This window comes from Benincasa hispida, chromosome 7 (assembly GCF_027475165.1).
Source record: "Benincasa hispida cultivar pf3 chromosome 7, pf3_genome.v1.1, whole genome shotgun sequence".
Taxonomy (NCBI): Eukaryota; Viridiplantae; Streptophyta; class Magnoliopsida; order Cucurbitales; family Cucurbitaceae; genus Benincasa; species Benincasa hispida.
This window is the reverse complement of record NC_143484.1, coordinates 60,339,721-60,356,647: the sequence shown is the minus strand read 5'-3', so window position 1 is coordinate 60,356,647 and position 16,927 is coordinate 60,339,721. Positions and strand designations below refer to the sequence as shown.

General features: G+C 34.7%; 1 protein-coding gene across 8 annotated transcripts; it reads left to right on the top strand.

The window, feature by feature from the left end:
* The first annotated feature begins 4,834 nt into the window (after positions 1-4,834).
* Positions 4,835-14,469, top strand: URE (urease). Of its 8 annotated transcripts, none has more exons than XR_016530707.1 (19): positions 4,835-5,118; positions 5,375-5,520; positions 5,858-5,931; positions 6,048-6,093; positions 6,190-6,295; positions 7,851-7,993; positions 8,453-8,563; positions 8,899-9,062; positions 9,197-9,575; positions 9,650-9,758; positions 9,983-10,122; positions 10,330-10,467; positions 10,558-10,649; positions 10,857-10,986; positions 11,142-11,300; positions 11,760-11,915; positions 13,029-13,321; positions 13,610-13,681; positions 13,760-14,469. XR_016530707.1 is itself a non-coding variant. In XM_039036137.2 (19 exons), the coding sequence occupies exons 2-19, from the start codon at positions 5,395-5,397 to the stop codon at positions 13,979-13,981; spliced, it is 2,502 nt and encodes an 833-aa protein (XP_038892065.1). In that variant the 5' UTR covers positions 4,835-5,118; positions 5,375-5,394; the 3' UTR covers positions 13,982-14,469. The 8 variants fall into 8 exon arrangements, 1 of the variants encoding a protein (XP_038892065.1); XR_016530709.1 differs by having other exon boundaries at positions 13,021-13,321; XR_005482796.2 differs by having other exon boundaries at positions 11,142-11,362; positions 13,029-13,163.
* The last annotated feature ends 2,458 nt before the right edge of the window (positions 14,470-16,927 follow it).

Here is a 16,927-nt window from a genome sequence, read left to right as displayed (position 1 = left end):
ATCATCTTCTCTGCTGAACGCCACCAGATTTTCGCGTAACCAGTCAACATGAAAACTACGCATTAAAGCTTGTGCTCTTCTGGACACCTCATAAAACAGAATATTGTCTCAATAGATGACAACCACATCTCTGCTTTGGTGGGGTCCCCCAACGATCCATCAAATGAGCGAGGGTCATACTTCCAAAAATCCTTCAGATGTTTAGCCTCAAGAGACAGGCCTTGCATGTTTCTATCCTACGGTCAGGTCTGTTGTAACTGCTCGAATGGCACCGGTTTCTCCTGGACCTGGGTCTGGGCAGTCTGTCCTGCCATCGTGCTACGAACCATCTCCTGCAACTTTCTCATTAGGGAGGATGCAACAGCTTCACTAATTCTGGCTTCCATTGCCTTTCATCAATTTAGGTCATAGGCAGATTTAGAGCTGCCGGAACAATCTGGCTACTCTCAACTCTCTCTGCTTGCACTTCTTCTCTAACTGTCTTTCTTGTTCTAGGTTTAGGTGTCATGTCCTGTCATGAACTCATACATTAACTATCTATCTCTGGGTCTTTCTCAGAAATCATGCATTTAAAACAATATATCACTATTTTCATATATGCAGTGAAACTTTCATTAGTAGGATGTACCTAGCGATGACGAGGAGTCCTTTACTAGGCCACAAGGACTATCTAGACTTATGTAGTAAGTCAGTCTACAGAACCCAAAACATGAGCTCTGATACCAACTGTAACGACTCGACCCCTTAGGACTTAAGTTAGGTCGTTACTGAATACATGCATGCATGGAACTTAAAACAACACTCTGTTATGGTGAAATAAATGCTAATTAAATAAGGTCTATTTAAAAGACTTTGTATTTAATTTCAAATATTAAAAAAAAAAAAAAAAAACAATGGTAGGGTACCCATAAATCATAAATGATCATAAATAAATATGAAATCGATTTTTAATAGTAAGTTTTAGACATCAACACTGAAAGCTAAGAAAAACATGAAAAAAAGTTTAAATCTCATGAGCGGGAGCATGAAACTAGTCTCAATGGCTTGATCACGAATTTTGCTTGTCCATCACCGGTGCATCTTTACCTTTACCTGAAACAACAACATAAGAAAGAATGAGTATAAATACTCAGTAAGTAACCCCACTACTGGGGTCAGGTTAGGCATCTATGTCTTCTAGACGCCTACCTCTAGTGGAACATATAAAATGTTCTAGTCCTCATGAGACACATACATACATGAAAAAGAAACTGATTTCTATCCTACTGTAACTAAATATGCCCACTACCTCTGGTGAATCTCGAAGAAAACACAATAACTGGTGAATCCCAAAGGAAACACAAACTGGTGAATCCCGAAGGAAACACAAACTAGTGAATCCCGAAGGAACACAAATTGATGAATCCCAAAAGAAACACAATAACTGATGAATCCCAAAAGAAACACAATAACTGGTGAATCCCGAAAGAAACACAAACTGATGAATCCCTAAGGAAACACAAACCTAGTGGGCATTCCAACTAATTAGTAAAATCATTATCATAGGCTTGACACCATAATTATCACAATATGGCTTTATGACATACATATATGCTTCAACATCATGGCTCTACAACAAACATACATGCCTCAATATCCACAGATCACATACAACCTCATGGAATCAAATATGATCTCATACTAGCATTCAAGTATCCATGTGCACAAATACATTTTGCATATCCTCAAGCAAAAACGTACAACGATTATACTAAACTATCAGTTCATCATGCTGTCATTGTACCATAACATTCATCCATCATGCTAGCATACATCCAGTGACTGGCCCGTGGGCAGTTCCAGTAGTAAGATTACTTACCTCGAGTCGATACTCCACAGATAAAAATTAGACCACCAAACTATAACGATAATCCAAAGTAGCGGCCTTAACAACAAAACAACTCTCAAATTTCAATTGAAGCCACAATTGTAAGACTTCAAGTCCAAACTCAAACTATCAAGAACTTACTCAAAGAATGAAAATCACTTCCACCTTCTTCTACAGTGCCTCATTTGACTTCCAAACTCCTTGACGACTTAAGCTTGAAACAAAATCCTGCAAAGGTGGGTCATAACACTGAAACATAATATTAATGCCCAAGAGAACGAAACGAACTAACACAACCTTACCCCAACAAATCTGACGAAGACCAAGGCAGACCCGACGCAGCAGGGCGACAACAACTCAACATCCCAACCCACCACCCGATGAGACAAACCCAATTGACACAACACACCTGACCACACCTCTCTCCCAACCCTACACTCAAAAAATAAATGATCCCGCGACTCCACACTTCCCCCACACAGACGACACCTCCTCTGACAACATACCCCAACTCCTCAACTAATCCCGTGTACCCAACTTATCCTTCACAACTACCGACGCACAGAAGAAGTGATGCGGAATACCACCCCCAAACTATAAAAGACCTGCCCAAGACACCCTAGGATGATGAGGGCGCAAACTTTTCCATGCCCTAGCGATGGAAAACTGACCACTAGCACTTGGCACCCAAATCCAATAATCCTCCCCTTCACCCTAGGCCCTACTGCCTAATAGAACCCTAGATTTAAGCAACTCCCATAGGCCACCTCCAACCTCCTTCACCATCCATAAACTCCGACAACTGCATATTTCATTTACTAATTTTGTATATGAAAACAAAATTTAATAATTACATAATTAAATGTAAGATAACAATTAATGCAGTCATAAATTGAATATAGTATGATTTATTATATTTTATATTAATTATTTATTTAATCACTTAAAATAAAAAATAATTATTTTTTTATATATTAGATATAGCATCATTAAACTTTAATTGATTTAATTATTAAAAATAATTTAATAAATATAAATTAATTAGACTATTGATAATTAATTATAAAATTTTATTTTAAATAGTTAAAATAACATAAAATATTAATTATGAATTTATTAGTTGAAATTTATTAAGTTTAAATACTATATTTATATTTAATAATTAATTATACTTAATAGTAAGAGAAATTCTCATAAACAGAAAAGTCCTAAAATTATTTACACTTTATAGCAAAAAGTTCCAAATATGTTTTGTACTTTTGAACTTTTTACTACAAAGTGAATATTTTTAAATATATTTTTATATTTAAAAATACCCTAATAGTAATGATCAATTGATATTGAATAAAACTGTTCATCTCTATGGTATTAAAATTTAATCTTTTTTAAGGATATCAAAAAATTTACATGGGTTTTAAAGTTCCATAGATAATAATATATTGAGTTTTAAAAAATAAAATCCTATTAAATAAATAAGGATATTAAATATTTATCTCAAATTTCATGATAAAACTTGTCAAATAAATTTTTTCGTGGATACAACACACATAAAATTAACCAAATTTGCCTTACGTAGAATCAACCAAGAAAGCCGCATAAGTAAATATAACCTACAAAAGAAGTGGGTTAGTCCAACTAATCTTGCTTGCACAATGGAAAGAGGCACGGATTTATCTCTCCATTGAATCAAATTAGCCAAAGATATGTGTTTGTGAGCCCATGCTAAAGTTTCAATCAATTATTGCCAATATCCTAGTCCAAATAAGAACATCCATGCCCAAACTAATAAATTATTCATACCAAAAGGATTATATCCATTGATAAATTATGAAGAATTTAACCATAGATAATCTCTTAACCATCCCATCAAATAAATAGAATATTCATTAAATTATGAAATGTTGTAATATATATATATATAGAATTAAAATCCCATGAAATTTAATTTTACAAAAATATCGATATTAATAAGAACATAAGGCGTTGATTGTAAATTACGAGGGACTAATTGATCAAATTAAAAATTTAGGAGTGTAATTGTAACAAACCTCAAGGTTTAGGGGGTGATTGATCAAATTAAAAATTCAAGGGGTAGTTGTAACAAACTCCATAGTTTAGGGGTGGTTTGTGCAATTTCTCCAATATTTGTTGATAAAAATTGAACCCTCAAACTTCTTTAAACTCTCGATTGTACTCCGTTTCAGCTTCTATAATTTCCATTTTCCTCTTGCCCCTTGAAGGTTCATCAATTGTTTTCTATACATTTGAAAGTTCAATTTTTGTCATTAAATATTTAGGGTCCAATTTCTACAATTATTTAAGTTTGAGAGTTCAATTTTAAATATTTGTAAAAGTTTGAGTGCTCAATTTTTCAGTAACCGAAACCAGAACCAACTTTAAGAGTAGTTTTTGCAATTTGTCAAGATTTTAAAGTAAGAAATATTGATTTATCACAAGAATTTAGAATCTTAGGATGCATTTGACCCACTGGGTCGGTAAGTTTGTGTTTAGAGTACATAATTACAAGATTGAGTTATTCGATAATTACGAAAAGTAAGACAGAATTGTTTGATAAATGTAAAAAAGAAGAGGTCGAGGAAAAGATTGAGTTCATTGATAAATAATAAAAAATATAAAAAAATAGATAGATGAAGTTTCTCGATAAATATGAATTCAATAGTGTTTATTATTTAAATTGATATGTTTCCATCAAATTAATAAATTAGTGAGTCAAACAACTTCTTAATTTAAAATTAAAAAAAATATTTAAGCATATCTCAAACAACACTTATTTTCTTTTTTTTTTTTATATCCTATCAAATCATCTAATCATAATTTGACGTCGGATTAATTTTAGATAAATGATGCTGGTGAGTATTATCCAAATTACAATGCACGTGCTTGCACACATTTCCTGGTTCACGGGCTAGGCCTTCTATAAATCAATCAACATTTTTTTTTTTTTTTGAAAAGGAAAGAATCTGAACTTTTCAATATAAGAATCTTCTTATTTTATTTCATTAAACATTAATCATCTTTTCACTTTTGGTGGCGGTACCGATTGATCTGACAATTAGTGATATAAAGCTGAAGAGCTGTTCTGTCGTAGTTCTCTCGCTCCACTTGTACGAGTCAACGAACTCACACTTCACAATCACAATCATCATTTTCTTTTTCTGCTTCGCAACGGAGCGCCATTCCGAGGAGATTTGCTTCTCAAAGACGAGGACCGAACGACGTTCTTCGTCATTGTAAGTTTACAATTCTTGATAAGCTTTTATGAATCGGAATGAAACTAATCTGTGTACTCAATTTCATGTCGAGCAAACATCGATTATAGTTAAGATATTAGTGTAGAGTAGTAAATCGTAGTGAGATGTATTCGACTTCATCGGGAATGATTTTGATCTAAACCGTAATGAGATGTATTCGACTTCTTCGGGAATAATTTTGATCATTAAGGTTTTTGCTGACGAATTTTTGTTCTGTTTTCATTTGGAATCTGAGGTGCGGGAGTGACGAAAAGAATGAAGCTAACTCCAAAGGAGGTGGACAAACTAGGTCTGCATAATGCGGGATTTCTAGCACAGAAGCGTCTTGCTCGTGGTTTGAGGCTGAATTACACTGAAGCTGTTGCACTTATAGCCACACAGGTTGGTCGGTAATCAGCTTTTGCTGTCATATTAAATCTGTATTTTGTTTCTTCTTAACGGCTGCGAACAGTAAAAGTTTGTACTAAGTTGTGTGAGTTTCATTTTTAGCTTACTGAAATTGCTCATCCTTCAACCTTGTAAGTTTGTAACAGTCCTGTTATGACGGGGTTCTCAAATCCATTCATTTCAGACTTATACATCGTTCTAAACTAGATAGGTTATATTAGAAAGGTCTGCACAAGTATTCGTAGGCTTTTTGTTTCTGTTCCTTTTCTTTTTAGTAAGTATACGGGTTCAGGTTGATTCTAATGAGATATTATTATTTTTTTCTCCATAGATTCTGGAGTTTGCACGCGATGGTGATAAGAGCGTGGCAGAATTGATGGAACTGGGACCAAAACTGTTAGGAAGGTTGATGAAATTCTTTTATTTTATTTTTCATGATACTGTTGAATACTGCAATACTTTTGTATCAACCTGCTTATTTATAAAAACTAGAGAATTTTCAATAACTTTCTTCATGGCAGGCGACAAGTTCTTCCAGCTGTTCCACGTCTTGTGGATTCTGTGCAGGTATTGTACTGCCAAGTATTGTTTTGAAGTCTTCCATAAATTCAGATTCCAAATTATCTGCAAAAATACTCTGAGAATCTTTAACATCATGAATAGGTTGAAGGAACTTTTCCTGATGGGACTAAGTTAGTCACAATTCATAATCCCTTTGAAGAAGAAAATGGGAACCTAGAGCTAGCATTGCACGGTTCTTTTCTTCCAGGTGGATTTCACCTTCACAAAGTTTTTGAGTTACATTCTGTTGGATATATTTATCATTCTATTTTCTAAGTTCCATAAGACTTCAATAAAAATCCCCATGTTTTCTGGTTTCTTGCTACGAACCTTTGCTCTTAATTCCTTGTTAAGAATGATTTGTTTTTTCTTTTCTTTTCTTTTTTTTCTAGATTACGAGTTTAGTGACTTTTAAGATTGTATTTAATAGGTATATGAAATTTTAAAATATGTAATAGATATGTGAGTGGATCACCTTTTCTTTGTTAAGCGAAGAGTTCAACAATCAGCTTTTCCTCCGTTGTGAGGTGGATCATAAAGGTTGGATTGGGTGTACATCTTGTCAACTGTTTTAATTTGGTTTGGTGCCTTCTGAAGAGAGTGGAAGATGTTTTTCTGAATGACTGTCCGGTTGCGGTTCAAAAAGAAGGCAAAAGTCTTGCACAGTAATGCAATTAGAGCTTTGTTTGGGGCTATCGGGAAGAAAAGAGAAGATGGTTCTCAAATAAGGCCTCTACTTTTATTTATTTATTTCTCTCTCTGAAAATGTACAGTACCCAACCTCTTCTTGAAGTGCTTTACCCAGTTCATTTGCAATACACAATATTCTCTCATTTATTTAGATCGGAGGCCCTCTCTTTTTTTCTCCCCTGTTCTAGGCTTAGGCCTCATCCCAAAGGCCTTTTGAGGTTTGCTCTCTTTTGGTTGCCTTTTTGTTTCTTATTAAAAAAAGAAAAGAAAAAAGAGCACATGCGAGCTTTCATTTTAAATTGAAAGGTCTAAATTGAAAGGTCGGGGTTCTATTAGAGACACAACTCAGTTTTGTATCTCATAGGTTCGTGACTTTAAAAAACGAAAAATAGATTAGAGATTTGTTGGATACAAAATTGACAGTTTAATGAACTACTAGACATAAAACTGAAAGTTCAAATATCCATTGAACACTATTAAACTTTAAAGAATCGTTAGACACAAAGTTAAAAATTTTAAAACTTTTTAAGCACAATTATGAAAGTGTAGGCACTAAATATGTAATTTAACAATTTAGTTTTTATGGCCATTTTAATGTTCTTTCTTCTAGAGCCCAGTATATTTAATTTCCTTCTTGTTGAATTATTCAAATAAACATGCAGTTCTTTATTATTATTGACACGCATCAGCCTTGTTTCCCACCCCTTTACCCCAAAGTCGTTGTCCTTTCTCCCTTCAGTTTTATCAGCTTTTATAAACAAACACTATTAGTGGAAATTCTTACCATAAATTGAATCATGGCACGACATTTTAACCATACCCTTGATTTTTGCTTCTCACATGTCATCTGAAGGTTCAAATGCTTTTTGTAAACTTGTAGTGCCGTATAGTGTTTTCCTAATTTGAGTGTTGTTTATTGTTAGTATAATCTAAAACTGCTTGCGAGTAAACTTTTGGAGAGCAATCCTTGTACTTTCATTATTCTTAACGTTTTAGGTGGTTTTCTATATGGAAATGTGATTTTTCTCTCCGTATAGTATAGTTGGTTTAATTGCAGAAGAATTGTTTTGCAGTTCCTTCACCAGAAAAGTTCCCTTCGATGGAAAATAGTGTGGTGCCTGGTGAGATTATTTGTCCAGATGGTAAGATTGCCATTAATGTTGGACGGACAGCTGTTAGGCTCAGTGTAGTCAATAAGGGAGACAGACCGATTCAGGTAAACTGTTCTTATTTTTTCAATGAAAACTAGTGACACTAACTTATACCACATTCCATCGCAATAATCAGCGGCTGGCTTAATAGTGAGACAGACTAATTCAGGCATCTGTCATGCCCTTTTGTCAATGTAGTCCAATCTAGGTTAACTTATATGTTAGCATCGTGCTCTATAGTGGGCCTTTGGGTTTGATAATCAACATATGCATGATTCCAGGTTAAAATGCTACACCACGTGCACCTTTTGATATCTTGGAGCAAATACTGCCTCAAGCAAATTTTTCTCTCTTGGGTTGTTTATTTAGTATTGGGTCGAAGTCTTGAAGATATCGTTGAGTTTGAAATAGCTTCCATTGGTTTCATTTGTTTCCAGATTTGAGTCCTATACAGAAGCCTGTTATATATATATATATATATATAACACCAGTTTTCTAACATGCTAAAAGCAATATTGTCTTAGGTTGGCAGCCACTATCACTTTATTGAGGTGAATCCTTCCTTGGTTTTTGATCGATCAAAGGCTTATGGAATGCGCCTCAACATTTCGGCAGGATCAGCTACACGGTTTGAGGTTGGAAATTTTAATCTTGTTGGGGGCTTTTAGTCATAGATTATTTGAGTTAACATGTTTTTATCTGGTTCTCTCATTTCCATAGATGTTCCAATTTATTGCTTCCAAATGGTGTAACTAATGTGGCTATGAACTTATTTATCTCTACATTGATTCATCATAATCTGAAGACGTATTTTTAAGTGTAATTAATCTTCCTCTTTCTTTGTCCAAGATATTATTGTGTGATAGAAACCCATTCCTTTGGTACACGTGTTGATGGATGTTCAACTCTTTAATCTAACCTCATATGACTCTTCAGGCGTTTTGTTGATTTGTGTTTTTGTCCCTAGTAGCCAGGGGAACCAAAATCTGTCACACTTGTAGCTATTGGTGGAAACAAAGTTATCAGAGGGGGAAATGGCATTGCTGATGGTCCAGTTGATAGTTCTAAATTGAAAGATGTGATGGAAGTTGTGCATGCAAGAGGATTTGGACATGTGGAAGAAAACAGCGCTAGGTCTAGACCATCTAATATGCAAGATTGTTGATTGAATTGTTTTTAATTTGTTTGGTCATTTGTATTTTCCCTTTAGGATTAGGTCAGTGTAAATCCAGGCAAAGGGAAGCCTTATCTTAGAAGTCATTTTGCAGAGAAGGTGTAGCTGGAAGAGATGATGAGTTCACCACTAGACTTTTTCGTGAGGATTATGCCAACCGGTATGGTCCGACCACTGGTGACAAAGTTCGACTTGGTGATACAGATTTATATGCGGAAATTGAACATGATTTCTCTGTTTATGGAGACGAGTGTGTATTTGGAGGTGGAAAGGTTATTAGAGAGGGAATGGGCCAATCCTGCGGGCATCCACCAACTTTATCCCTTGATACTGTAATAACCAATGCAGTCATCATTGATCACTGCGGAATTTTCAAGGCAGATATTGGTATCAAAGATGGCTTCATTATGACCCTTGGAAAAGCTGGCAATCCTGATGTCATGGATGGTGTTTGTCCTGATCTGATTATTGGGGTAAAATTTGTCTCAGTTCCATATGATTTTGAAGGTATATTTGTATGCTGACTCCTCTATTTCAATGTGATCAGGCTAATACTGAGGTTATTGCTGGAGAAGGTTTACTGGTTACTGCAGGGGCTATAGATTGTCATGTGCATTTTATATGCCCTCAACTGGCATATGAAGCAATATCAAGCGGTACACTTACTGATCATGGATAAAAGAGAACTTATAGATGTCAATTGGTGACAGCCTCATCAATTGAGGTTGTGACCTCATTGACTTTCTGCATTTTCGTAATTTGTTGGAAACAACATAGAAGATGGGAGCATTTTGATATTTTATGCAAGTTTTTTTTAATTACTTTTATTTATTTATTATTATTATTTAGTTTTTTATACATGAACTCTGCATTTAACTAGGCATCACGACGCTGGTGGGAGGTGGAACTGGCCCTGCCGCAGGAACTGCTGCTACTACTTGCACGCCATCCCCAGTGCAGATGAGGATGATGCTGCAATCAACCGATGACCTCCCCTTGAATTTTGGCTTTACAGGAAAAGTATGTATTCTTATTTTTTTGGTTTGTCAAATTTTGTCTTCTCTGCATACCATTCAAGATGGTTCTTCCCATTGTATATATAAAATTGGAAAGGATTTAAATTACTATTTCAAATATTTTTCTTACACTCTTATGACAACTTGGAGCAGCTAGCTGCTTGCTCATTTCACTTCTAAGTTTAATGCACTACCTTTTTGTTTGTCTCAGGGGAACAGTTCGAAGCCAGATGAGCTAAATGAAATAGTATGCGCTGGAGCAATGGGGCTGAAGCTACATGAAGATTGGGGAACTACTCCTGCTGCAATTGACAATTGTTTAACTGTGGCAGAAAAATATGACATTCAGGCACGGTCTTCCAAAATTTCTCTCCATGAGTTTGAAGAGGTTTAAATCATGGTTATTGAAGTTTCCTTGCTGCCTTTTTTATTTTATTAGGTGAATATTCACACTGACACTCTGAATGAATCTGGATTTGTGGAACATACAATTGCAGCTTTTAAGGGAAGAACTATACATACATACCACAGGTAACAGGTCCATCCTGGTCTTACTATTGGCATTTTATGTGTCATGAAAAGGGATCTTTCTTTTTGGGACTTGTGTCACTGTTAAGCTATCTTTCCTGGAACTCCTTTTGACTTTAATGATGGACTAGACAATTATATATAAGTCGTAATTTTTTTTGGTTAGAAACTATTGTTTTTTTACGCTTTGTCTTTGTATTGTTTGGACAGTGAAGGAGCTGGAGGTGGTCATGCTCCAGATATCATTCGAGTTTGTGGTGTGAAAAATGTGCTGCCTTCATCAACTAATCCTACACGACCATTCACGATCAACACTGTAGATGAACATCTTGACATGTTGGTATAAAAAATAAATGAAATTAGTTTCTGTGAGGAACACTTTCTTATCTGAATTTTGCAGCGCAGTTTCTACTTGCTGAATTATCTGTGCATTGAAGAACTGTAAAAGAAAAAAATGGTAGAGAAAAGATTGAATTGGGGTTTTATCTCTTACAGATGGTGTGCCATCATCTTGATCCCAATATTAAAGAAGATGTAGCTTTTGCCGAATCAAGGATAAGGAAGGAGACAATTGCTGCAGAAGATATTTTGCATGATATGGGGGCAATCAGTATCATATCTTCTGATTCACAGGCTATGGGTCGCATAGGAGAGGTTCTTAATGCATATTGCGTTCCTTTCCTTTTCTCCATATTATACCATAAGTGCATTAGAAGGTAGGGTAGTCCAGTCTCCATTTTAGTGTCATTGTCGTCTGTTTCCCAGATCTCATCAATGATGATTTATTTTTGTTAGGACGGGAGAGTTAGGTTACTGGATTTTTACTGTCAAGCAGCTGAGTATTTATTAATCCTAAATAAGAAATATGAAATTTGAAACTGAGTAACATGTTAGCACAGAGAAGCCCTCATAGACATGGTAATCATATTGTCAACTCATGGTAATAGTTGTTAGCTTTATAGGAGAGCATTAATCTGAAGGATTGCAAATGATTCACTAAATATGATTTTTTTTTTTCCTTTTTTTAGTTCAATAATTTGTATCGAAATTCCTAAATGAAGAATGAAATGTTCTAATCCACAATTTAATTCATTTTATGTACGGTGTGTGCAGGTTATTTCAAGAACGTGGCAAACTGCACACAAAATGAAGTTGGCAAGACCACCTCCATCAGACAATGATAACTTGCGGATCAAGCGATACATATCCAAATATACCATAAATCCAGCCATAGCAAACGGGTTTTCTCAGTATGTTGGTTCAGTAGAGGTATGATCTTTTTTACTCTTTTAGTTCATAAGAGTTTACATGATGAGCTACATTACCATTAATATCAACGACACCTGCAGATGAGAAATTAATTTTGTGCTGAAAGTTAGCATGGTTTAGCCAGTTTGGTTTGTACATGTAAAATGCTTCCAACATGTTTATAACTTGTACATCGAAAATTTTGTTGGGAATGACATTGGGCCAAGGTCTATAGCAAAAGTCAAGTGGGAAAGGAGGAATTTTGTCCCACATTGGAAAATTAAACATTGCCAAAGAGGGTATAAATATCAAGGCATTCAAGAGGAGTTTCCAAATTGTGATTGTGGTGGAAGTTGGATCTTTCTCAACATGCATGCCACCGTTCAGGCGGCTTTGGGTTCGAATGAACTTTTTATTACCCCTCCATTTGAATTTTACCTTTTTAATTAAAACATTTCTATTAAATTATTGGATCTAATTAAATATTTTTGCCCGTTTTTCATCCCTTGGGTGCCCTAGCCGCTCTCCATCTTCTTCATAAACAGTGAGCATTGATTTTTCCTTCTACTGCTGGCTATTTTCTTCACGGTCTTCCATACTATACTGAGCATAATTTTCGACGACTCCATTCCTTTCTCCGGTGAGTCCTCACTTGAGTTGGGAGGTTCTGTTAACCTTAGGGAGCTACTGACATATGCAATTTAATACCAAGGTTGCATCGAATTTTACTTTCAAGATAGTGGACATTTCCACGGCACAACAACGGTTGACATTTGGTATCAACAAATTTTATTCCTGATTTAAATTATATCGTCCCATGTTTGAAAAATCACTAATGTACAGGTGAGGTGACCTCAGGCCAACACAACAAATTCTACACGTCTCTATTTTGTTCTTTATCTCGTGGTTCATGATGTCATTATTTTTATCTGTATTGAATGGTTTATTTCACTGAGACTCGCAATTTTTCCTTTAAGGACTGTTCTGCTTTGAACCTTTTCCACATATAAAAATAAATAATACTAATTTAGATTCATTAGCCTGTTAAATCTTTCATATTGGGTTTCACCATTCATCAAGTTTTGACAATAATTAAATTTTCGGATGGCCTTATTTATCTTGTCAGTACCACAGGTAGGGAAGTTGGCTGATCTTGTTCTCTGGAAGCCAGCTTTTTTTGGGGCAAAACCAGAAATGGTGATTAAAGGTGGTATAATTGCATGGGCAAACATGGGTGATCCAAATGCAAGCATACCTACTCCTGAACCGGTAATTTCAATTGGATTACTTGAGACAACGATTGGATTGTGTGACAGAACAAAAACATGATAGTAAGGAAAGTCAGCGTTTGGGTTGAACTGTTAAGTAAGGATCCTGACCATTTGGCTGCAAATTGCAGTTGAAGGCACTTTATCATTTTTGCACTGGTATTTAATTTATTCCACAACATTATTTCAGTAACCAAGTCCTTGCGAGTTCCATTTCAATTTCTAGTCTTTTTGAAAGTCCACAAGAATGATATTCTATTAGTTGAAGAAAATTTTTTACTGGACAACCAGAAAAATTATAAAATTTCCTTTTGCAATCTCTTATCAAATTCACCTTAGGCACTCTGGAAAAAGTGAGATTAATGAGATGATAAATTCTGTTCGTTTTGGCGAGCTTTTTTAGCCTTTCGTGTTTTCTATAATGGATGGTTTAATTGCTTTTTTCAGGTACTGATGAGGCCAATGTTTGGATCTTTTGGAAAGGCTGGAAGTGCCAACTCAATTGCCTTTGTCAGCAAGGCACTTCTCATACTCTCTTTCTCCTGTTTTGTAGTAGCGAATTTATTCTAATCTGAACTGTTACTTTGTCTCACACAGGCAGCTGTTAACGCCGGAGTTAAAGCCATGTACGGACTCAAAAAGAGAGTTGAAGCTGTAGGCAACATTAGGAAGCTCACTAAACTTGACATGAAGTGGAATGATGCCCTTCCACTCATCGAAGTAGATCCCGAAACATACACAGTGAAAGCCGATGGTGAAGTTCTTACCTGCCAGCCAGCGACTTCTGTTCCACTTTCTCAAAATTACTTCCTATTCTAGACTCGCCTTAATTCTCCATTGTCTTAACTTTCCTACTTCTAATTTTCAAGTTGGTGATACTTTTAGAATAAGTGACAAGGAGGGAGGCCAATGGTTTCAGTTCCTTACCTCTATTCTCCTGTTTTTAAATAACATTACATTTGAAAGCAGGTTGAGTGGAAGCATTGCATGAGGTCGACGATCGGCAATGCCGAGACTTCTTTACCAATGTTCGTTTTGACATTTGTCACAAAATGTCGACAGTTTTGTCTACAATGCACAATCAGGTTTGATTTTACTTCACACCTACCAAAATAACATCCTGGCTCCATTTTCTTGATAAGAATAACATACTGTTGTATTTGAGAATGAGATTAATATTTGGTAGGCGCTTGGGTCATGAGTTCAACGTTTGTGTAATTTAAGGTGAAGAAGTTGACTCTTTAATATGACTTTTTTCTTCTTTTTAGTTGCAATTTTGACCATCAATGAACGTAATGTTATATAAATCCTATCTTTGTGCATCCCATCAAATTGACCAATCAAAATTTGTTATATGGTAAATTTGACTCTTTTTTTTTTTTTTTTTTTTTTTTTTGTTAATTCAAGCAGAGGCCAAATTTCTCCTTGGTTGTTTGTGAATATTTATTCCACTACAGAAAGTACCTGCTTTCACATTATGGTCAAAGTTTGATGGTTTTAATGCAGGACATGATGTACAATGAGACAATACACCCTAAATTTAGGGTAGATGTGATAGCAGCTGCAAACTTCTATGATTTCTATGTCTGGGCATTCAGCATTTATTTCTTTATTAAATATTAGATCGATTATTGTTCCTAGGGGATGAGAGTAGACTCGTAGGATTGACAACGGGATCGGAGCGGGATGGGGACCCTTCATCCCCATCCCCATCCCCATCCCCGCATGGGTATTTCCTCCACCCCCGCCAATTGAAGGCGGAGATAGGGACGGGGATTCCTCGCTGGAGAAATGGGTCCCACGGGGATCCATCCTCGCGGGGACAGGGAGGGACTCATCCCGTTCTCAATTGGAGATTCGATTATAATCCTCAATTCGATCCTATCTCCGATCAAACTGAGGATTTCTTACCCAATCGGGACAGGGACCCGACTCGACAGGGATTTTTGCCAACCCTATAGGTTCAGACTCTGCATGGCCAAATGCTATTGTGGTGGAATGATTGAAGAGTCGAGTTCTATCAATTTAAATCCGAAATTATTATTAAAAATTTGAGACCATTTGTTGGTAATTTAATCTTTATTGTTATTTTATTATATTTTAAATTGATTAGATAAAATTATTCTTCTTTAGCTAGCAAACATTATCACTCAATTCTTCGAGAAAAATCGTAGAAAAGAAAATGAAAAATTACTCATATTAATTTTTTTTTTTAAAATACTATCTTCCATTTTGATTTCAACATTGTTCTCTGATATTACATTAATTCATGCATTTTAATAAATTTATGCATGGGTACAAAATCGTATGGAGGACTTGAATTTTTTTTATTTAATAAAAAGTTCAACACAACATTTGGAGGCGAATTATTTAAACTTTTGCTCTCTTAGTTGAGGGCATGTCTTAAACAAGTGAATTAAGTTTTGAACTAAGCTATATAAGTATTGTAATTTTATAGTCCTTAAAACTAGATTTGATATTTGCTTATGTACCGATTAATAAATTGGATAAAATTGGCTAAACATCTAAATCGTGACATTAAAATGAGTACAGCTCAATTGGCATCAACTATGTATTATCGATCTTAGAATCAGAGGTTTGATCTCCAATTTCACGTATTGTCAAAATAAAATCTAAATAATGACGAATTTAATCACGAAAATACTTGAACTTAATCATTAAACAATGCAAATAAAATACGCTCGAGTTTAGCAACAAAATGGCCACGTTCAACTAAATAAAAGCATCCTCCAAAAAAAACAAACAAATATCCAACATAATTGAAATAACTAAAGTGCAGTCATAAGAATTCTCACACAGCAAGTTACAGTATTCTCAGACAAGAAAAATAATAATAATTGAAAGTATTTATTATGTCATTTATTGCCTGTATGGTCTTAGTCCTTTAAATGTCAATTTTTATATCAATATATCAGTTAACATTTTTTTTATTTAAAAAAAAAAAATTTTAAATGTAGTGGAAGACAAAATAAAAAAATTTAAAACATAAAATTGAACCTGTTACACACAAAATTAAAAATTTAGGGATTATATGAAATTTTCAAAGCTTAAGATCTTATAAACACAAAATTGAAAATTAAATGTTATACAGTTTTTGAAGTATACAAACATTGTAGACAAGGATTATAGATTAAACTTATTAATTTAACATATAACAATATATCTAAGGTCATGTTTACATCACAAGAAAAGTAATAAATGAATGGTAATCTAAAAAGTGAGTCCAATAAATTATCTTTGTTGTTATTTACCTTGTGTTTCATACTTGTACTGACACGTGAAATCTACTATCCAATATATTAGGGGAAGAAAAAGTTCGGTTCTATTCGGTTTCGTGGTCAAATCGAACCGAACTGAACCACATATATGCGGCTCGGTTTGGTTTCAAATTCAATTTTGGTATTTTTAAAAAATCTATGTTATATTTTTTTTAATTAAAAAACTATTCGGTTTTAAATTCAGTTTTACTCTTTATATATATTAGTTAAAAATGGTTCGGTTCGGTTTCAAAATCGGTTTTCGAAATTGAAATCGAACCGAACCGAACCAAATTAATTCGGTTTCAAAATTTTTTCAAACCGAACCAAACCGCATCTTTCGATTTCACTAGTTTTCGATTCAGTTTGGTTCGATTTTTTCAGTTTGAATGACCATCCCTACAATATATAATAAAAATGCACAAATTGATTGACGAGCAAAGGATGATGAATATGTTTACGTTTCGAACTTACTTTATCATTATTG